Here is a 20,324-nt window from a genome sequence, read left to right on the forward strand (position 1 = left end):
ACAAAATTGCCAATGAGGCTGATAGGCGGGGCGGTGGTAGCTACGGTTAAAGGGCGGAGCTGTGGTAAAAGACCGAGACGGCAGCACGTGAAAACGACGAGACCTCACCGTCGGCCCTGAAGCTCTTACTACCATTACGACCCAAAAATGGTAACTCAAGTTCACCGCTAGACAAGTATTCTAGCACAGTTAATGTATTCGCATAGCTGGAAAGGTTAAGCTACGGGTGTACGAGGCTAACGCAGACTGGTCAGGCGGGCCAGCTGCAAGCGCCGGTTGTTGCTTAGCCTCGCGCCCTGCATAGCCCCGGCTGACAGCGACCATGGAGCAACAACCACATCAACATAGGAAAAGATTGGACAGCTTACCTCGGGAAAATATCCATCAACGCCAACACACCTGCTCTACATGTCTTTTACTGTAATGTAGTCTGCGGACCTGTTCAATGTTTTCCATGCATGTGGTGCAACCACGTCAACTACCTAGGTATCTCCGGTTTCTTCTGACACGCCATCAATTCCACTTCAGATCTTCTACTCGTGGTCCAGTATAGCTAGGACCGAGTAGAGCAGCATGAACAAATACGTAGGTTGGATTAAGCCTAGCATAGGCGTAGAGAAGTTGTCGGAGAGCCCTAAGCAGCACTCGGCCGTAAGAACACTTGTGCCGGACACTGTCGGGATGATAGTTTTCCGAGATGAAAGCGTCGCCAACATGATGCTGATTCATCAACAGTAGTACCAGTGCTTGCGCACCAACTTGAGGCTCATATAAGCTGGTTGCTTGTGTAGAAACGTCACTTACCAACACTCGGTCCCGCCACGACAACGCTTTCCAGAATTAGACACAGCTTCTATCATCTCGACTACACCTATGATCTCTGCTCTCAAAGTTCTTCTTCTGATGAGCAGCCTGACACTCGCGTCCGGGGCAATGGCAGAGGTAAGGGTTCAAAGCAATGCCGTGTTGGAAGAACCTCTGCTCACATGCGATCAGAATTCAACATGTCAGTTCAACATAGGTCTTGATACCGTAAGTTTACCAGAATAAAGCTCCCTCCAAGTACTGAGACGCTGATTTGCATCAGTCGGATCTTGCAAACACCAGCTATGTGCGCATGATGAAGAACGTCAAACTTCCCGTTTCGGGAACGACATACCGCTACGCCATAAACCCCCCTTTCGACAAGGAAAAACCGTACCTCTTGTTCCTTCACGGCTTCCCAGAGACTTCGTACAGTTGGGTCAACCAGATCGAATACTTTACAAGGCGCGGCTACGGTATCATAGCCCCAGACCTTCTCGGCACCGGTGGTACAGACAAGCCCGTCGAACTGGAAGCTTATAGTCTGAAGAAAATGGCATCTGAGATTGCTGAACTGCTCGACTGCGAAGGTCTTGACAAGGTGGTCGCAGTTTCGCATGACCTGTAAGTCCAATAGCCACATGCTGTCTCGTTTCCAGACCGCTAGACTAACGTGCCATAGTGGATCTTTTCTACTCTCCCGCTTTCATGCGTACCATCCTCAGTACCTCTCAGCTCTTGCATTCTTGGATATCGGCTACTACGGCCCCGGCACAGACTTCAACCAAACCTTCGTGGAGGCTTACAACAACATGTCACAAGCAACATTCGGATACCCTATTCTTGGGTACTGGTACTACTTTAACCAACCAGACGCGCACATTCTCTTGGATGCACATGTAAGTTCAACATTATGACCGAGCACGTACGCAAGCTAACAACAGTACAGTTGGATTCTGCGTACTCTCTCATGTTTTCGTCCGATACACCCAAAGTAATGGTGGAGAACTTCAACACGATTGGTGCGCTTCAAGAATGGCTATCAGCTGATAGAAGAGCGGAATTTGGCAATGCCTTCATCACCAACTCGACTCGAGAGCAATGGAAAAGTATCACTCGCGCACAGGGAGGTCTTGAGGCGGGTCTGAGATGGTACAAATCTTTCTTGCGTGGTATCAACTCGGCTGATGAGGACGGTATGACGCATCGCAGATGCCCGCTTTGTTTGACATGATCTAATGGAGCGCAGAGATTCGATCGATGTCGGGAGTCATTGAGCAGCCTAGTCTGTTCATCGCGGCCGAGAGGGATGCGGTCGGTATTCCGGCGGAGCAGTTACGTTCTATGCTGCCATACGCTCCGAGAATGCAGATTAGAACTGTTGATGCCGGCCATTTTGTTCATATTGAGCAAGCTGATGAAGTCAACGAGGTGCTCTACGACTTCATACAGAGCCTTCAATAGGTGGATGCCAAGGTAGCAATGGGATCTGCGAAAGGCTGGGGTGATTTGCTTCTCCTCCTCTTCTTCTTTGAGATGTTGTAGTCGTGAATGTTTGTCGTAATGGAAAGAGATTGTTTGGTGATCACACTTTTCCTCTCTGCGAGCACATGTACTTGCGGTCTTCATCATTCGAGAGACTCTTTGCGTTCGGGTTGCTAAGAGTTTTAAAAAATTGCGCAGCTCGGTCGCTGTGCGTCATCGCTGTATCCATGAACATCCAGCCCGTATGTGGCATCGCACTTGGGTTCGTGTCAAAGGAATGGATGGCGAGAGTAGCCTGTTTGTAGAATAACATATGTACTGAAGCAGTCCTGCTGCAATGATGACCATGTTCAAACCGTTGCTGACAGGATGGAAAGATTGCGACTATAGTTTACCCTAATGTTAGAACAGCAGGTGATCTGTTCATCATGAAGAGGTGCGATGCGCAAGAAGTCACCCCGTAAGGTAACAACTATTCCCACAGGCGTTGTCTTATAAAGACAATCTGATTCAGGAACAAGGATGGGCAAAGATTATGGTTCATTCACGACTACATGGATCGACAGTGACTGGTTGACGCGAAATTACGCGGCGATGCAAGCCTAGACATGGGTACAATGAAGCGTTTCGATAAGACAGATTCATTTCGAATACGAGTGCGTAACTAATTCCACAAACAGATCGACCCACAAGAAAAATTGCCTCAAAGAGGATTCTGAACCACAACTAGGCTACAGCTACACTTGCGGCATCGTTCTTTGCCATCACTTCCAAGTGATCACAAAGACCCCTCACCCGCTGCTCAATACCGGCATTGAAAGCTGCGGCCTTCTCGGGATCCCTCGGCGGTATACCCATGATGGGGAAGTCAAGACGAGACCTTTCACACCATTCACTCACCTTGGGCTCCGCCATCCACTTGAGTCTGTTCCTCATAGAAGCCAGAAGGGTCGTGGGATATTCTGCCGGTATGCGAGTGTACGGAAAAGGGTCGCAAAGATAGTTCTTGAACTTTTCGTCGTCGTAACTGCCTTCGACGTGTCCAACGAGAGCGGCGCTGAACGTGGGCTGGAAGAACTTGATGTTCTGGATCGTGATGTTTCTGCCATTGAAGACGGGAATGGGTGGCTCATTTCCCAAAGCGGCCGCAGCGCAGTCAATGAAGAGAGTATCAGGCACAGGAGTGTATGTGCCCTTCTCTAAAGTGACCTTGTCTGGGTCAATGCGTTTGACTCGTCCCTGGCGTATGATGTTCGTGACTTTCTTCACCTCGTCAAACTCCGCCTTGGTGACAATCGCGTGCCTAAACATGGTAGGCTCGATGCTCTTGTCCAGACGGTGAGCATGCCCGAATTCCTCCATGCGGTGAAACATCTCTTGAGATGTTTTGGACCCCATGATGGCAGCGCCCTTTTCTTCCAGCAGTTGTTCGGGGTTGGGCGTGGTCTCGGGAGGTTGAAGTGTAGCGCGTTCCAAGAACCAGGAGTCGCGCGGCATGATCCAAGAAATGTTCTTCGGGTCAATGCCTTGAGTTAAGAGAAACGAGCATGCGTCCATTCCAGTCTTCCCGGCTCCGACGATTGTATAGGCGCCGTACGGTCGCTTCAGTGTTGCTAGAGCGTTGGGCGTGACAAGGTTGACTTTGTCTGAAACTTCATACGAAGGTGGAGCCATAGAGGGGACTGTGATCTTCACGTATGTGGCGTCTACAATACGAGTGTTCGGTCCAACCCGGATGGTTTTTCCCGTGACAATCGATTGAAACTCTCCATCGCCAGTGTAGTTGTGCAGTGGGTAATAGGTAACGCGACCGGAAGGAAGGAGAGTATTGTTCAGGACCTTGGTGTAATAGGCAACAACCTCGTCGCCCGATGCCACCTCGGTAAGGCCTTTGTTGAATCCAACTTGATCGATTTTCCCATCTCCGAGATGTCGAGAGTTGACACCGTAGACGAAGGACGGTTGGTGAAGGGTGACAAAGGGGTAGGCAACTGTCCAATGACCTCCCGGACGCGAATAGCGATCGACAATGGCCACCGTGATCTCCTTCTTAGCGGCAATCAGGGCGTCAACGAAGGCCATGCCCGTAGCGCCCGCGCCGATGACGAGGTAGTCGGCGGATATAGTCTCGGTCATGTTGACGGTCATGTTGATCGATTCTGAGGTAGGTATGCAGGTCGGAAGACTCTTTCAGGAGATTGTTGGTATGTTCGAGACGAAGAGATGGATGTTTGGTGTAGCAAGAAGAGAGAAGAGAAAGCAGATTCATATACCTAGGCACATACCTTGCCCGACCGGAACGCGTGTACTGGATTCTTCAATAGGGTTCAACATACCGCTCCTTCGGCATCATTATTTCGCTGTCGATATTAACCGTAGTCCATGATATCTTGACTTGTCCTTGGATGTTTCCTGTACATTGCGGCCGAGCCTGTTGTTGTGACAAAGTTGCTCCGGTCGGTCGAAAGCTCCCGAGAAATAGCTTACGGACGTAAGCAACGGAGCCACACTATGATATTCTAGCTTGAAACTGCCATCCTGCCAAGCAGTACTTGTGGCAAGCTTACGGACGTACAGGTACCTACTCAGCCTGAAAGCAAACGCAATAGCATGAGGCCTTGCGGTCTGAGCTTCGTCATCTCGCGATTCTCCAGAATACTGTACCTATTCAGCACCATCTCCAGCACACGAAAAGGCAAGGTCTTACTGTTGGTCCTGAGATTCTTGCTATCGATTCCCTCAGGAATAGTGGCCTAGTCTAACGACAAAAGTATCATAGCCAGCGGATGTATGCCCATAGCTGGAGGTATAGAGGTTCGAAGTGGCTTAGGTGTGGGCTCGTATCGCTGCGGGTTCGGCTTCGGGTGCTTGAATTCGCGGTTCTTCTTGTCTACCAAAGCATGATGGTATACAAATCGGAGGCCGCTCGTTTGCTCTGGATTACTGCCGTAGCATGGGCAAAAAAAAAGGGCAAAAAGAAGGATGTGCAAAAACATACAACAGCGGGGATTCGCTAGTGGTCACCCACCTAACTACTAATCCGCCGGTACAATGCTTGTATATGGCTGAGCGGACGGGAAGCCTAATTCTCATTGTCCTATGGTCGTATGTGAAGGAATAGGTGATTTGGTGGTATATGAAGTTGTTGCGCTGGCCTCGAGAGCAGAACGGCGGCGAGGACGACTTGAGAGGCGCCATGGGAGGACCGCGATTGCTGGAGACAAGACCAGCACTAGGATGTGCTCAGTGAGTGGACCTGGGGACATAATGCAGCCTGTCCATGCCTGTCTCGTCGTCGGTCCTTGAAGACTCGCTGCGGTACGGCGCAGGGCGCTACCGAGGTATAGCTGTGATGGTGACGCATGCCGAGGATGGGACCAACTTGATGCTGTAAAACGGGATAGACGCAGCAGTAGCAGTGGTAGTAGTGGTAGTAGTGGTAGTAGAGCGGAGGAGCAATAGCCAAGATCCAGGTGCCTCCTTCCTCTGCTTCAGGAGTCTCGTGGAATAGCGTGCGTAGGCACGTGCGCAGGCGCGTCCACGTTCCAAGGCGCGTAAACAAGCCGATGACGTAGCGTGGCTTGGGGCCAGCCATCAACACCTGGCAAGATGGCGCATACATATCCCCGGCTGGGACTGGCCGTTGACACTTCTTTATCCTTAACTTTAACAGCGACATAATGTTTACCACCAAGGCGACCTCACTGCGAGCTCTGTCTCGCGTACCATATAGGGCCAGGTGCCCAGCAGCAAGGAGACAGTATGCGACAGACCATGAGCAGCGCACCAAGGAAACACTGAAGACATCATCGCGATTGACATGGTGAGTAATTGCTATTTCAACTCTTTGCGCGGTGCGCATTGCGTCCCCATACCAACTGGACAAGCCATACTAACTGCCTCAGGCTCACCACAACCGCGGCCGCCGGCGCTGCAGCCCTCTACTACACCACCACTCCATCTACTTCCACTGCCTCCTCCTCCTCTGCGCCTTCCACCTCTAAGGCCGCCCCACCTCCCCCGGCGTCACATGATACCAGCCGACCGGGGCACCGCCACGAATCCGAGTACGCCTCCGACGTTCCCAAGCCAGTGGAAGACCGCCACGGCGACAGCGTCACCAAACACAGCATCGCCGCGCACAAGAACCAGAACAAAGTCCGTGAGGGCAAGTTCTCGGGCAAGGAGTTTGACAATCATGAGCTGGTGCATTCGCCGGGGAAGCCTGGAGGTGACTTCGAGGTGAAGCGGTAGGATGGGAGAAGGTGATAAGGGAGGTGAGGATTGTTGAGCGAAGTACAACGGAGTCGCAAAATCACTGAGCGCACTCATGCTCTCTGTAGATGTCTTGTATCCATTCATATCCGCGTCTTCTGTCTTGAAGGGGAACAAGATATGCCGGCGACGCTGCCTTCTTCCGCATGTATCCTATATTCGGTTCGTATATACCATCGATCTAGGTCTCCCTTGAATCGCATTTCGGCATCTCTACTGCGGTCCAAGCCCTGCATCCCTCAGCTCCTTGAAGAACTTATTGGAGAAAGCCGAATCAACGAATTCCAGAAACTTGGTAACTTGCTTCCCGTCCTCCGTGAAATGCAAGATCAGCGCGTATTCATTCGCATACGGTCCGATGTCACTGTCTGCTGTGCTCGTCGCATGCATAATACATGTATGCGCATCTACATCATGGACTTCTGTGTGAACGGTGACCTACGATGATGTCAGTCGCTTGCATTCCTAAACAGAACTCTGCGTCTTACTTTGAAGTTCCTGAAATGTGGCAGCATTTGACTGAAGCGCTCGCGATATTGGGTGTTATTCTGGATTGGCCGTCCTAGGGATGCAGGAAGGACTTGTTGTGTGCAATCTTCCGTTCGATAGGCCATTGTCTTGTCCATGTTCCAAGCATTGTACCCGTCAATGACGGCTTGGGCCGTTGCTTTTTGGGCGGCGAGGGCGGACATTATGGATGCTCAGAGATGGAAGATGGCAATAGTATTGCAATGATAAGCTGCGTTGTGGTACTTGATATATACATGTCTGACTGATCATAACCTTGGAATAGGCTAGCGAGAAGCGGGCAGGTGCCCAGGTGGCGGGGGTGATAGACGAGTGGTCGTTGGCGAGTAGTAGCTACACACCCTCAAGACGCGACGATTTAGGTTTGTAAAGATGCGTCATGCGCTAGGGCGACCGTTGCACGCCGGAAGTCTCACCATACAGCGCGCATTCTGTTCCGCTGTTTACGCTGCCTCGGCTTGTGGCTGCCTTCTCACATGCCCCAATGCCTTTTCCCCCCGCCCAACGCCTTCACAGCTATTCTCACCTTATCGCACATGCGCGCCTGATTGCTGACGTTCATATGCAGGCGTGCGCAAAAAGCAAAACGCCTTTAATCTGCATGAAAGGCCCGCCGTTAGGGAAGAGCGAAGAAACGAGAAGATAATGCGCCTTTGACCCCCGGGCTGAGCATCGAGAAGACTTAGAACCGTCCCTAAGCAGATGCTCTCTTGGAAGGTCCACTACTCTCAGCATTAACTCCTCTGAGGGCTCCTTCTCTTCGTATTTCGAGATCGCAAGAGCAGTCCTGAGAAGATTCTTTATCCTACAACTGTTTAGCACGTACCTTCCGTCAGGTATTAGCAAGGCTACGTAGAGCCAATGATGATACCTTTCTGTTACTCTCATGTGCTTCTAGAATGGCTAGCATCACTGCGACGAGAAATATGCTTGTATCACGAACCTGAACGGTTGCTATGAACCTATACGGCAGCTAGAGTATGAGATAAAATACATATCGGAAGGCCAACAATGCGCATCCGTTGAACTCGACGACCAAGCCCACTGACTTTGATGCCCGCGCCACTAGCCACGTCGATTTCGGAAATGTTCCTTCGCTTTACCAGCAGGAAGACCCGTTGTTCGCTTGCTCCCCACCCAATGTCCAGCCACTTCGCAAACACCCCGATCTAGTGCTGGGATCTTCGCCCTTCCAAATACCTCGTCCGTACTCAACTTCCATGGCTGACCTCCCACATCTGAAGCCATCAGCGTCGTTGTCGGGTTTACGTAGTTCAAGAAGAAACGGTCGATCGTAATTCCGAGTGCTTTCGCGCTTACAATGTCTCCGTATATGAGCGTTGGGTAGAAGGGCTTGCCGATGTAGTATACACTGATTGAGCGCAGACCTGGAAGATAAGTGGTCGGATCGACAACCGTGTCGTTCAGCAAGCGTCTCACAAACCCCGTCGTGAGAACCATACAGTCGACAATAGTCAAAGATCTGAGGCTCACCGGCAGTACTGAGAACAAGAGTCCGTTGGCCAGCACGACGTGACTAGGTGGAAGCGCAGACTCCGGTATTATCAACGTCTGTAAGTCATCGAAATGGTAGTATATGGGCGAGATTCGTTGAGCCCGAGAGAGTGTTATACCACTCCATGATGATGGCAGCTCCAGCTTCGTGAGGCGAGAGTATTTGGCTTCGAAGACTTGGGCGAGATACTTGTGCTCTCGTAGTTGTTGCGTCGAGGGGTCATTGGTCCAGTGACGTCGCCCATCAACCTGCGGGCTCATTGGTCCTTGCCATGGGTCTGCATCCCTGAGCAACATCGGATAGTGCAACATATGACCGCCACCGAGAAGCAATTCTTCTAGGTTTGGTAGCGCCAGCAGGAGCAGAGCGAGGAAAGCATTGTTGTGACCTGCTCGGAGCGCGTCTTCCCACATCCGCTTGTTGTGGTTACTCATGTCTTCAGCGTCCCGGATAACGTTTAGACAATCTGTTCGGAAGGTAACTTCGGTCTCAATAGCGAACTGCCTCGACGGCATTCTTGACCGGCGTTGCGCATCCATGTACCGCAGAAGCCCAGCGCGCAATCTGCGCCGAAGTTCACATTCTCGGGCACTGCTCCAGGGCTTTTGTATACAGCCATCTTCGATGCCACCGTAGTTTGCTTTCCGAGCCTCGGGAGATACATAGTTTGTGATTTCAAGAGATTCGACCTTATCCGCCCATTCGTTGGCGGGGAAATCTCGGAGCGTTCGGAACAAGGCGAATGCTTTCGAAAGTGGAACGGTAAGTGCTTTGAGCTCGTGAAAGGTGGTTCGAACGACTTTGGGGAAGCGAGTGTTCGCAGCGGCGAGGGATGTTAGATTTCCGTAGGCGCTTCGGTCAAAGCGCGGCTCGACTATAAGTTGAGGGATGATTTGGAGAAGTAGTTCGTCGGGGAGGTCCCTGATGCTGGCCTTGGGAATACTGCTGGCTGTGGAGGACGACATGGCTGAAGATCAATAGTCTGCGAGCGTGCGGAGGGGTAAATTTACGAATAAAGAGTATAAACAACAGTGATCATATGAAGGAAAAGGAGAGTAAATTCATAAGCAGGTGTTAGTAGGCACCCGTCTGACTACACAAGTGCCCCTCTATGCGTTCGATTAGGATAGACATGATAGAAAGTGCGGGGCAATGGGATCGAAGCGTAACCAAACAAGGCGAGATAGGGAATGTTCAAGCAAGATTCCCTAGCCAACATGTGCTGTTGCCTGGAAGGGGGTTCCGTCTCGAGTGAAATGATCGCAAGACCGGTCTCCATATAACGGGTAACAAGTGCAATAGCCAAGAGCTTCCGGGACAGTGGACAGTAGCGGACGTAGTGTACATTAGAGAAGGCTGTCGTCCATTCCAGTATATGAAGGAGAGTCGTCAAAGAAACCGCGGGAGCTGCTATGCGCCTCTGTTGCATGACCACATGTGCATTATTGCGCTCTCAACACCTGTTGTGAGTACTACCTGTTGTGGCTTGTCATCTGTGGGCATATTCAACCTGTCGATGGTATCAATCCTGTCTCCATGCTCAGTGCTGACAAGACGGCAGACGAGTGTTGTGATGAGATCATCGAGCACACCGACACAACCGTAACAGTGACCGTACTCCAACCTCCTCGGGGGCGATATCAATGCAGCCCCGACGTAACAGGGACTTGTATGTGGTCAAGTGATGGAGGAGCAACCCCTGCGTGTATGAAACGGACGTCCACGTACTCAAAGGGCCTGAAAGGGGGCGTCTTCCCAGGAACAGATTTCTGTCACTGCCGTTGTTCATATCCTATCCAGTACGCAGTGTGACTGCACCTTGAGATACGGCATCGGACCGTGCAAGATTTAATGTGGTTCTGCGACCAGCGGCCTTGCATTCGCAACCTGCCTAGGGGCGGGTGACTGCTGACTCGGACCGATTCGATCGCTGAAGGGATCGTCCGCCAACGGTTTTCTCCGCAGCTCAGGCACGTTCTCATAGCCATTACTGGCGAGAATTCTCTGCTACGACTCGTCGAGTGACATCGTCGAACTCGGCGAGAAGAACGATGTTGCGACTACACGTTCATGTCCGGTGGAAGTCTAGCATAGTGCCCTTTGGACTACCAATTCAATAGTCAGAAGGCTCGAAGCTGAGGTTTGCGTGTAGCTCGACACGGGCATTCGAGGTGGAGCAGGCACGTGGCGTGGAGACGCGTCGGGAAATTGCTGCTGGCCCAATTCGTCCAGACAGCGCTAATCCTCCACCAGTTCGGTAAAGCCAGGGTCAAGGCACGGGTAAAATCTCCAACGGCCGTCTCGTGGTTGTAGCGCGATGTCAACAAAAGGCTGCGTCATGGAAGGTCTACCGTGCGCGTTGTGAAAGCACTAAGCTGTATTGGTCAACGCTACGCCGCTTGGGGAACATTCGGGCCGATCCAGGAAGGAGTGTGCCTGAGCGCTGGCTTCCGACGATCGGGCAAAGACACCACCGTACTTTCTGTATAACCGCGATTCAGTAGTTTGCGCGACCACATCATGGACTGCAACTTCAAATATACTTGAGTAACTGGAGACAACAAACTGCAGGTCGTCTACACTAGAAGACGCGCATACGGGCCGATCGTTCACGTTGTAACGGTGAGATGTGGCTGAGCGGACTGCAACCCACTGACAAGGAACAAAGAGCCGCTCTGAGAACGACCAATGCAGCGAGGATACCAGTGCGATGGCAGCCCTATCTAAGCTTTTCTCACTGAATGGGTCATACCAATGAGTCGCAGGAGACGTCTACGATAGTCCGCATCGAAGCCGCGAGTTCCGCGCCCTGGCAGTTCTACCCCTGATGCCGATCCCAATCGACACCAACACGATGACCTGAAGCGCACAGGTTATGACTCGGGACTGTTAGAGGCACAGCAAAATAGGAAGAGCTTTGGGAATCTGAAAGCGGCGTCGCGCATGGCGCATGCACTTGAAAGCGTCCTGATTAAGGTTCCTCTTGGTAAGGCGAACTAAATGAATTCAGGGCTGCAAATCTGGAAAAGCCACAACCGACAGTATCTATGCCAAGCTGCCAGCCTCAAGACAAGATACGGTGAGGCTGTCAAATCTGCCATACTCCAGCTAGAAATTACTCGAGCGGGGCAAAGGACCCGTGCTGGTGGTTCCCACCTTTATGGGGTCACCAACAGCGATCTACGCTCATGATACCACTTCATAATGGCCGAATGCATGGGTCACTCCAGTGGATCAACGACGGACACCCTGGAATCAGGCTTCGTCATGTCGATCGATATCCTACTGGTCTTCCTAATGCACACAACGGTGATATACCGGACATTACTGTGCTGCCACACTTGTACATGGTGTGGCGTTAGGAGAGAGACGTTGGAGTGGGTGAGTATATAAGTACTATCGGCTCCGACTTCAATAGTGGTATCATCCAGCTACAGATCCACAGTCATTCCTTTTTTACGACACTCGCTTTTTGCTCCAACTATTTTACAGTCTTTCCAACAACCCTAATTCTCCCAAGATGCGTTTCAACGTCCCCGCCATTCTTGCAGCCGCCGCTGTTGCGAACGCCGCTGTTATTCCCCAGATCCCCAAGGTTGATGGCGTCGTTGGTGGCGCCACATCTGGCGTCTCTTCCACCGTCAACGTGAGTACTCTACAAGTCGCCTTATGGTTACTCAACTGACAACTTCAACAGAAGGTTGAGGGTGTCGCAAGCCCCAAGATCAACGCCTCCATCGGTCGCCGTGTTAACGCAAAGGTCGGCACCAAGTTCGGATCCGTAGACGCCTCCGTGGACCCCAAGAAGATCAACGCCAACGTCGGTGCCCACATCACCAGGCGCCAGGTCCCTGACGTTAAGCCCATCGTTGGTGGTGCTACCTCCGGCGTCACCTCCACAGTCAACGACGTCAAGAACGTCGGTGCTTCCGCCAACGTTGAGGCTCTCGACGACACTGTCGAGGTAGAGGTCGGCAAGCGCCAGGAGCTTCCTGTCGCTGGTGACCTCGTCAACGGTGCTACCTCCAAGGTCACCTCCACTGTCGACGACGTCAAGAACATCGATGCCAAGGTCGATGCGTTCGGTGCTTCCATCGACGCATCCATCGGCAAGCGCCAGGACCTTCCCGTTGTTGGCGACCTCCCCGTTGCTGGTGGCGCTGCCGGCGACGTTACTTCCAAGGTTGGATCTACTCTCGCCGACGTCCAGAACCTGGACGTCAACGGCATCGCTGAGGGTGTCACCGCCCCCGTTGCCCCCGTCGTTGACGGTGTTGAGTCTGCTCTCAAGCCTGTTGTCGACGGTGTCGAGCAGGCTGTTGCCCCTGTCACTGGCGCTGTCTCCGGCCTTGTCACCCCCATTGTCAACGACGTCAAGGACAGCGCTCTCGGTACCGTCAACGGCGTTACCTCCAAGGTTGAGTCCACTGTTGGATCCACTGTTGACGACGTCAAGAACACCACTGGTTCCGCTTCCGCTCTTGGTCAGTCCGTTGATGCCGCTGTTGAGAAGCGCCAGGTTCCCGACGTTGCTCCCGTTGTTGGTGGTGCCACTGGTGCCGTCGAGCCCGTTGCCAACACTGCCACTGGTGCCGTTAAGCCTGCCGTCGACACCGTCAAGGGCGCTGTTGAGCCCGCTGTCAACACTGTCAAGGGCGCCGTCGACCCTGCCGTCAACGCTGTCAAGGGTGCTGTTGAGCCCGTTGTCAACACTGTCTCCGGTGTTGTCTCCCCTGTTGTCGACAACGTCAAGGGTGTAGCCGGCTCTACCGTCAAGACCGCCACCGACAAGGTCGGCTCCACCGTCGACGATGTCAAGAACATTGACGTCTCCGCCGATGTTCTCGGCGCTGCTAAGGTCGACGCCTCCCTATAAAGGCGCTGCTAAGCTATGACGGTCATGCTTCGAGCGTTACGCAATCTTTCCAGCGTCCATCAGCGAGACGCATTTGTACATATATCCTAATCTGTAGTAACATCTAATCAGAAATACCCCCCCTAACTTCGTCCATTCATCGTGAACGTGATATGTTGAGATTGATTCGTGATGGTTGTTCACACGCCGCTACTTCGCGCTGTGCTAATCACGCCCCATGAACGAAAATTTGTCACTACATCGATGCCAACTGTATGATGTCCTTTACCGCCATCAAATGACCACGTGACGAAGAGCGCATCATTTCTGTCACCCTCAGTTGAGCTCGGTGGGCCGACGAGAGTTGCCTCGTCTCTAACCACAGTTTTGCGCCATATCCAAGCTCTTAAGCCACCCAATATTTGAATCTGTGTAGTCATTGTGTTTCCGTGTCGACACATCCTACCGTATTTATTCTGGATCTTCTGCATTAAAGCTTCGTCGAGTTGCGAAGAGTGTATTACCTTGGCATTGGCTGTGCTCATGATCTGAGTGGTGGTCTGTATGTACCACGGTACATATCCTGGAGCCGAGGGTCATCCGTAGTTCAAGACACACATGCTGGGCCAGAAGATCCATCACCCAGTCTTAGCTGTGCAACGACTGAGAAACCCTTGGTATAAATTAACATGTATTTATACGCGATCTATTGCTTTAGGGCATTCTTCTCCTAATCCTAACGCCCTCTTCTTTCGCAGCAGCAGCAAATATACACCAAGCTGGGTCAACATGATGTCTCCAAATAACGCACACAAGCGACAGAAGCTTGGTCTCAAAGAGTAAGTGGCAAAGTATCTTGAGAGAAAAAGAGAGAGTATGCTGACAAAATTAATCTCAGTTTCTCAGATTCAAAGATCCTATCTGACATCACGATTCGATACGGACCTATAGGAGAGCGTATATTCGAAGCCCACAGGATAGTGCTAAGTTCGAAGTCATACTGGTTCAAGGCAGCCTTCACTGGAGGATTCGCAGTAAGTCTAGTCTCTTACGACAGAAACGCATGCCTCTACTGACGTGATAAGGAGAGTTCCGCCAGGGATATCACCCTGAAAGAAGACGACCCCGATGCTCTCAAGACTATGCGTGAGTTCGCATACGATGAGGATTCCCTCCATCCCGACGAGTTGGCAAAAGGTACTCCCATCGGTATCCGTCATGCCTTGGGGCTGTACCGCGTCGGTGACAAGTACGACTTCCCAAGATTCCGAGACTGTACCATCTCTTGTTTCAAGCTTCGCTTGGAGCACTGGCTCAGTCAACCTTCGCTTGGGGACGACGCTGCGCACAAAGACTTTTGCGATATCGTTAGAGAGGTCTATGACATTGTTGGTCCAGACAACCATACGCGTCAGAAGCTAGTGGTGGCTTTGCTGGAAACGATAGACGATGTGGACTCCACGCGCATTCTCAACAACACGGGGGGTAAGCAACGTTCGGTAGTAGAGGCGGCCCAAGAAGTAGCACCATTTGGACGAGACAGTTTCCTGCACTTGATGGCCAAGACCGGAAGTTCAGCAGTCAACGAGTTCGGCTTGGTAAGTACAACTGAGTTGTGCACGGGAATCAGGGTCGACTGCCCCAGATGTCACAGCGTTTGGTGGAGAGTGGTACTTGAGGAAGATGAAGACAGAATCGAACGGTGCGTTTGCGAAAATTGTAATCGGAATATGATTGACCTGGGAGTAAAACCGGATGAGGCAACTTGGACTGCACGTAGGTAATTTTGCTGTTAGGCTTGCATCCATGGATGGATGCGTAGCGCGGTCTTGCCTCGGCAGCGGAGATCTCCGGCACTACCGGTAGGCCACCCTGAGCTAGGTTTCAACTTTCCAATGTTTCCCCCTCGAATTGCTCTCCATGAACTTGCGATTCCACCAGCCTGCCACTTTAACGACGTTACGACCCATTGACGACCAATTTGCATCTCTCGCTCTCTTTTCTGTCTTTCCGAACTGTTAGAGATACTACGCGTGACTCCCATCTAGCTCGGAACTGTCTGCGACCAGCCATACCTAGAACACACGCCCTCGCGCAATCACGCCTCACCGCTCTCGACCTCAGCTATACAGCTCATACGAGTTATCATCGCACTCGCTCTTTACGTCGAAATAACGCACCCTCCTTAACTGCCCACCATGCCCGAAACAACCAAGGTCGTGCCCCTCACCTGCCACGGCCACTCGAGACCTGTGCCGCATATTCACTTCTCGTCCCTGGTCGACGAGGACCAGTACTACATTATATCAGCATGCAAGGATAACAACCCCATGCTCCGCGACGGAGTCACGGGTGACTGGATTGGCACCTTCCTGGGCCACAAAGGCGCCGTCTGGCAGGCGAGACTCTCCTCGGATGCCTCACTAGCAGCGACGGCCTCTGCGGATTTCTCTGCGTAAGTGCTTCTGACTCCCGCGAGCGAAGATGGTACTAATACTCCACAGCAAGGTCTGGGACACCCACACCGGTGAAGCCCTACACACTCTCTCGCACAACCACATCGTCCGCGCCGTCGCGTTCCCCAATCAGCCCCACCCCCAGATCCTCGCGACAGGAGGCATGGAGAAGAAATTGCGCATATACGATCTTTCACGTAGCGACGCGACGAGCTTCGAGATTGGCGCAGGCGTTCACACCGGAACCATCAAGTCGATCGTGTGGACATCGGACCCGAACGTCATAATCACAGCCGCCGAAGACAAGAAGGTGCGGTGGTGGGACTTACGCCAAGAGTCTACAATCGGCGAGCACGCCGTCGAAGGCACTGTTGGCTCTTGCGAGTTGGATAACACCTCCTCGGAGGGCATTCTGAGCGTAGCTGCTGGAAACAGTGCCTACTTCTTCAACAGCCAGTCGCCCGGATCGCTCATCAAAAGCATCAAGACACCATACGAAATCGCCAGCGTGGCTCTGCACAACGGGGAGCGGAAGTTTGTTACTGGTGGTAGCAACCAGAATGATACCTGGGTCAGGGTCTGGGACTTCAACGAGGAGAAGGAGCTCGAGACCAACAAGGGCCACCACGGACCTATCTGGTCGGCAAGCTTCTCGCCTGACGGAAAGCTCTACGCGACAGGCAGTGAGGATGGAACAGTCAAGCTCTGGAAGTTCACATCCGGCCCGTACGGTCTGTGGAAATAGGATTTCGCATGACCGGCGCTGCTCCTTGCCACACCTATGGCCAGATGCAACATTCCAGCACCCCCATAATAGCAAATACGAGACAAGTAGCATTTACCACTTTGGACACTTTGGACAAGCTGTTACCATCGCGATTCTTGACAATGACATGTATGGAGCAGGTGAGCAGAAGCGCTGCGAGACCATATCGTAATCGCAGCATTGGAGTTGACATTACATTCGCGCGCTATCTCAGGCTACTCCAACCAGGGTAACTGTACCCGCGGAATTATCCGATTCGACATGCCGAAGGATCAACAACACCAATGGCGTGCAGCAACATCATCCGCCTGCATATGCTACGGCCGGCCTAGGTAGCGATATGCAATGCTCAACACAACGATAAGACTGCCTTGGCAAGATAGCCGATAGCTGCGTTCACGGCCGTTGCCAAGGGTGGGAGGCCTCGAGTGATACGCTTAAGTACAGATGTCATGACCTCGCTGTCTGTATTGTATTCCCGAACTTTACTGTCGCCTGTTAGAAGTCGTTGCCAGGGTCTTCGGTTATCTCGCCTCTACACCTCTCAGGTCAATAGTTGGATCCGGACTCCAAGCACCAACAGCCGGTTCAGCAGCTGTACAGATTCAACATGGGAGAGAAAGAGGAGATCTCGCCAGCGCGCGAGCCCAGCGTTGATGAAGGGCAACTTGCTGCTGAGAAGCAGATGCGTGATATCGGCGCAGATCTGTATCTCGAAGTCCAGCAATACTCAAGAGAAGAGCTAGAAGCAGAACGCAAAGTCGTCTTGAGAAAGATCGATTGGGTCATCATGCCGATGGTACGTTCTCCTCAACTCATGTCATCAACTACGAGACAGCATAGCTAATGGAAACAGATCTGCATAACATACATGATCCAATTCCTCGACAAACTCTCCCTAAACTACGCAAACGCCTACACCCTAACCCCCGACCTCGGTCTTCAAGGCGACCGCTACGGCTGGGTCGCCGCCATCTTCAACTTCGGCTACCTCTTCTGGGCGCTCCCCGCAAACTACCTCATCCAGCGGCTCCCCGTCTCGAAATACACCGGCCTAATGATCCTCCTCTGGTCCATCCTGCTCTGCTGCCACGTCGCAGCGAAAAACTACTCCGGCATGCTAGCCCTCCGCTTCTTCCTCGGCATGTTCGAAGCCAGCATCAGTCCCGCGATTATGAACATAGTCAGCATGTTCTACCGCCGCGACGAACAGCCCGTTCGTATGTGCGTGTTCCTTGCTTTCAACGGCATGGCAACGATGGTCGGTGCGCTCCTCGGCTACGGCCTCGGCCACGCGCATTCCGCGCATATCAAAACGTGGCAACTCATCTTCCTCGTCATCGGCCTGTTGAACTTCGTCTGGGCGTGGGTGTTCCTCTGGGTTATGCCTGATAGTCCTTCCACCGCCAAGTTCCTGGACCATAAACAGCGGATTGTGGCGATTGATCGTATTGCGAGCAATATGATTGGTGTGAAGACGAAGCAGTTTCAGAAACATCAGGCGCTGGAGGCCGTGCTAGATTTCAAGGTTCTTTGTATTAGTTTGATTGGGCTGTGTTGTGGTGTTATTAACGGCGGTGTGTCGAACTTTTCGTCGAGTTTGATAAGGGGGTTCGGGTTTAGTGGCATCTATGCTACGTTGCTGCAGCTTCCGACGGGGGCTATTGAGTTTGTTGTTGTGCCGCTGTGTGGACTTGCGGCGGGTTACTTTAGGGATACAAGGTGTCTTATCCTGGCTCTGGTCTGTCTGCCACCGCTGGCTGGCTTGTTGGGGATTCGACTCACGCCGCTATCGGAACGCTGGAGCCTTGTCGGATGCACTTGGCTGCAGTACATCATTGGTGCGCCGGTTATCTTGTCCTGGAATCTGCTTACGACGAATATCGCGGGTCACACGAAGCGTAGTACCGCAAACGGCATGTGGTTCGTTTTCTACGCGGCGGGCAATATCGCAGGAGCGAACATCTTCTTCGCGAGGGAGGCGCCACGTTATTTCTCGGCCTTGACCGGGCTCATCGTTTGTTATTGCGCGATGGTGGTGATTGGAGGTGTACTGGCTCTGTGGATGGGCTGGGAGAACAAGAGGAGGGATAGGATGTATGGTCAGGGTGAAGATGATCAGGCTATCCGAGACGGGTTCAGTGACTTGACGGATAAGCAGGCGAAGCATTTTAGGTATGCGCTGTAGATTTCGTGGACGATTCAATGGAAAGATATCTATCGTTACTACGTACTTGTCTCATGAAGAGATGTTCATGTTCTCTAGATCTTTCGCAATGTCATCCCCGGTCACATCATTCTTATCCACATTACCTGACAAGTATCCAATGCCTTTGCATCCACCTTCATCATCAAACTCCACACCAATTATCTTCTTTGCTACCCACTGTGCAGTCTTGGCATGCAGACTCGGTTCCATCAGCGCATCATTCCTCTTTCCCCCATACACCTTACTTCTTCCCTCAGCGAGTGCCTGGAACACCACCAACTGGTCCCGCAGGTACTCGTCCACGCAGCCACCATGCTCGATCTCTGTTAACACATCATAGGATACCTTTTTCACGATGGTAGGGATGATCTGTTCGAGCTTCCCAGCACGGAACCCACGATCGTATAGCCAGTCGCGGCCAAGCTTCATGCCGGTGGGCGTGGTAGCTACTAGTAGGAGATAGTAACGCTTATCGTGGTGTGAATCTTCAAAAGTAGTCTCGACCCTATTATCGTGATCCCCCGTATCGCCGAAGAACCGAGATTGGCGTCTCTCAAACATGCCATCGAGTTCCTCGCGGAATTGCCGCTCAGTATCTTTGGGTGCGATGATAGTCGCCGCTACACTAACTATTTCTCCTCTGTCGAGTAATTGAAACGCTGATAGTCTCTCTTTCATAGGCGAAATTGTGTACGTGACGCTGCCAACAGTGGCACTTCCCTGCGACCAGCCCCGCGAATGGACCTGAATGCCGATGTGTGGTATGCCGACAAGCTCCAACGTTGGTATGAGTACCTGCGCGACGTAGTCGATAGATGGAGAATTGGAAACGTTGGTGCCTCCATCGATACATATACGTATAGGCGTTTGAACTCCAGAGAAGATGATGTACGGTAGGATGGCTTGGAGAACTAGATTGACACTTCCGGGGGTGCTCTGCTTGATCCGCACTTCGCCAGCATCGAGTACACTGTTGAATTGTTCGACGATCTTGGATGGGATGAAGGTGATTTCCTTGCTCTTGAGTTCTGCACCGTTGATTTTCGCATTGCTTGCTTGGCCTAGCCACTGCACACAGGTCAAATGTTGAGCTTTGAGTCCTCCGCCGCCAGACCGCTTGCCCCGGATTTTGCTGACGTGGATTGGCTTTCTGGCTAGGCTCGAGAGACCAAGGGCTACCCGTAGGAGCTGGCCTCCACCTTCGAGGGTCGTGCCGTCTAGATGGATTGGTGTCGGTGTTTGAGGTGTGGACGCCATGGCTACGAACAATGCTGCCGTACGAGTGTGCAGCTCATCGATGAGTTATGTGCAATAGTAGAACATATTCTGAGATGCATCGCTGTTGTGGCTGAGACATGGGTTGATGCCTGGTGTATGAGTGAAGATGACTCAGGCGGTCGCGCCTTCCGTCCACAGGTTCACGCCGTGAA

General features: G+C 52.2%; 9 protein-coding genes across 9 annotated transcripts; 6 read left to right on the plus strand and 3 right to left on the minus strand.

The window, feature by feature from the left end:
• Positions 1 to 933: 933 nt before the first annotated feature.
• Positions 934 to 2,268, plus strand: J4E85_003754 (uncharacterized protein; the record flags this gene model as incomplete). The annotated part of the gene is made up of 5 exons (XM_051468020.1): positions 934 to 1,032; positions 1,088 to 1,428; positions 1,487 to 1,703; positions 1,754 to 2,000; positions 2,054 to 2,268. 5 exons carry the CDS (start codon positions 934 to 936, stop codon positions 2,266 to 2,268), a joined length of 1,119 nt encoding a protein of 372 aa, XP_051327612.1.
• Positions 2,269 to 3,015: 747 nt separating this feature from the next.
• On the minus strand, positions 3,016 to 4,437 carry J4E85_003755 (uncharacterized protein; the record flags this gene model as incomplete). The annotated part of the gene is made up of 1 exon (XM_051468021.1): positions 3,016 to 4,437. The coding sequence occupies one exon, from the start codon at positions 4,435 to 4,437 to the stop codon at positions 3,016 to 3,018; it is 1,422 nt and encodes a 473-aa protein (XP_051327613.1).
• A 1,672-nt stretch (positions 4,438 to 6,109) lies between these two features.
• On the plus strand, positions 6,110 to 6,543 carry J4E85_003756 (uncharacterized protein; the record flags this gene model as incomplete). The annotated part of the gene is made up of 2 exons (XM_051468022.1): positions 6,110 to 6,112; positions 6,295 to 6,543. 2 exons carry the CDS (start codon positions 6,110 to 6,112, stop codon positions 6,541 to 6,543), a joined length of 252 nt encoding a protein of 83 aa, XP_051327614.1.
• Positions 6,544 to 8,157: 1,614 nt separating this feature from the next.
• J4E85_003757 (uncharacterized protein) lies at positions 8,158 to 9,573 on the minus strand (the record flags this gene model as incomplete). The annotated part of the gene is made up of 1 exon (XM_051468023.1): positions 8,158 to 9,573. One exon carries the CDS (start codon positions 9,571 to 9,573, stop codon positions 8,158 to 8,160), a length of 1,416 nt encoding a protein of 471 aa, XP_051327615.1.
• Positions 9,574 to 12,128: 2,555 nt separating this feature from the next.
• Positions 12,129 to 13,484, plus strand: J4E85_003758 (uncharacterized protein; the record flags this gene model as incomplete). Its single annotated transcript, XM_051468024.1, has 2 exons — positions 12,129 to 12,254; positions 12,306 to 13,484. The coding sequence occupies 2 exons, from the start codon at positions 12,129 to 12,131 to the stop codon at positions 13,482 to 13,484; spliced, it is 1,305 nt and encodes a 434-aa protein (XP_051327616.1).
• A 771-nt stretch (positions 13,485 to 14,255) lies between these two features.
• J4E85_003759 (uncharacterized protein) lies at positions 14,256 to 15,339 on the plus strand (the record flags this gene model as incomplete). Its single annotated transcript, XM_051468025.1, has 4 exons — positions 14,256 to 14,302; positions 14,362 to 14,497; positions 14,549 to 15,061; positions 15,286 to 15,339. 4 exons carry the CDS (start codon positions 14,256 to 14,258, stop codon positions 15,337 to 15,339), a joined length of 750 nt encoding a protein of 249 aa, XP_051327617.1.
• A 322-nt stretch (positions 15,340 to 15,661) lies between these two features.
• On the plus strand, positions 15,662 to 16,664 carry J4E85_003760 (uncharacterized protein; the record flags this gene model as incomplete). Its single annotated transcript, XM_051468026.1, has 2 exons — positions 15,662 to 15,918; positions 15,968 to 16,664. 2 exons carry the CDS (start codon positions 15,662 to 15,664, stop codon positions 16,662 to 16,664), a joined length of 954 nt encoding a protein of 317 aa, XP_051327618.1.
• A 631-nt stretch (positions 16,665 to 17,295) lies between these two features.
• J4E85_003761 (uncharacterized protein) lies at positions 17,296 to 18,873 on the plus strand (the record flags this gene model as incomplete). The annotated part of the gene is made up of 2 exons (XM_051468027.1): positions 17,296 to 17,484; positions 17,542 to 18,873. 2 exons carry the CDS (start codon positions 17,296 to 17,298, stop codon positions 18,871 to 18,873), a joined length of 1,521 nt encoding a protein of 506 aa, XP_051327619.1.
• Positions 18,874 to 18,924: 51 nt separating this feature from the next.
• Positions 18,925 to 20,151, minus strand: J4E85_003762 (uncharacterized protein; the record flags this gene model as incomplete). The annotated part of the gene is made up of 1 exon (XM_051468028.1): positions 18,925 to 20,151. The coding sequence occupies one exon, from the start codon at positions 20,149 to 20,151 to the stop codon at positions 18,925 to 18,927; it is 1,227 nt and encodes a 408-aa protein (XP_051327620.1).
• Between the last annotated feature and the right edge of the window lie 173 nt (positions 20,152 to 20,324).

Source organism: Alternaria conjuncta, assembly GCF_024043145.1.
Source record: "Alternaria conjuncta strain BMP 0040 chromosome Unknown scaffold_5, whole genome shotgun sequence".
Taxonomy (NCBI): Eukaryota; Fungi; Ascomycota; class Dothideomycetes; order Pleosporales; family Pleosporaceae; genus Alternaria; species Alternaria conjuncta.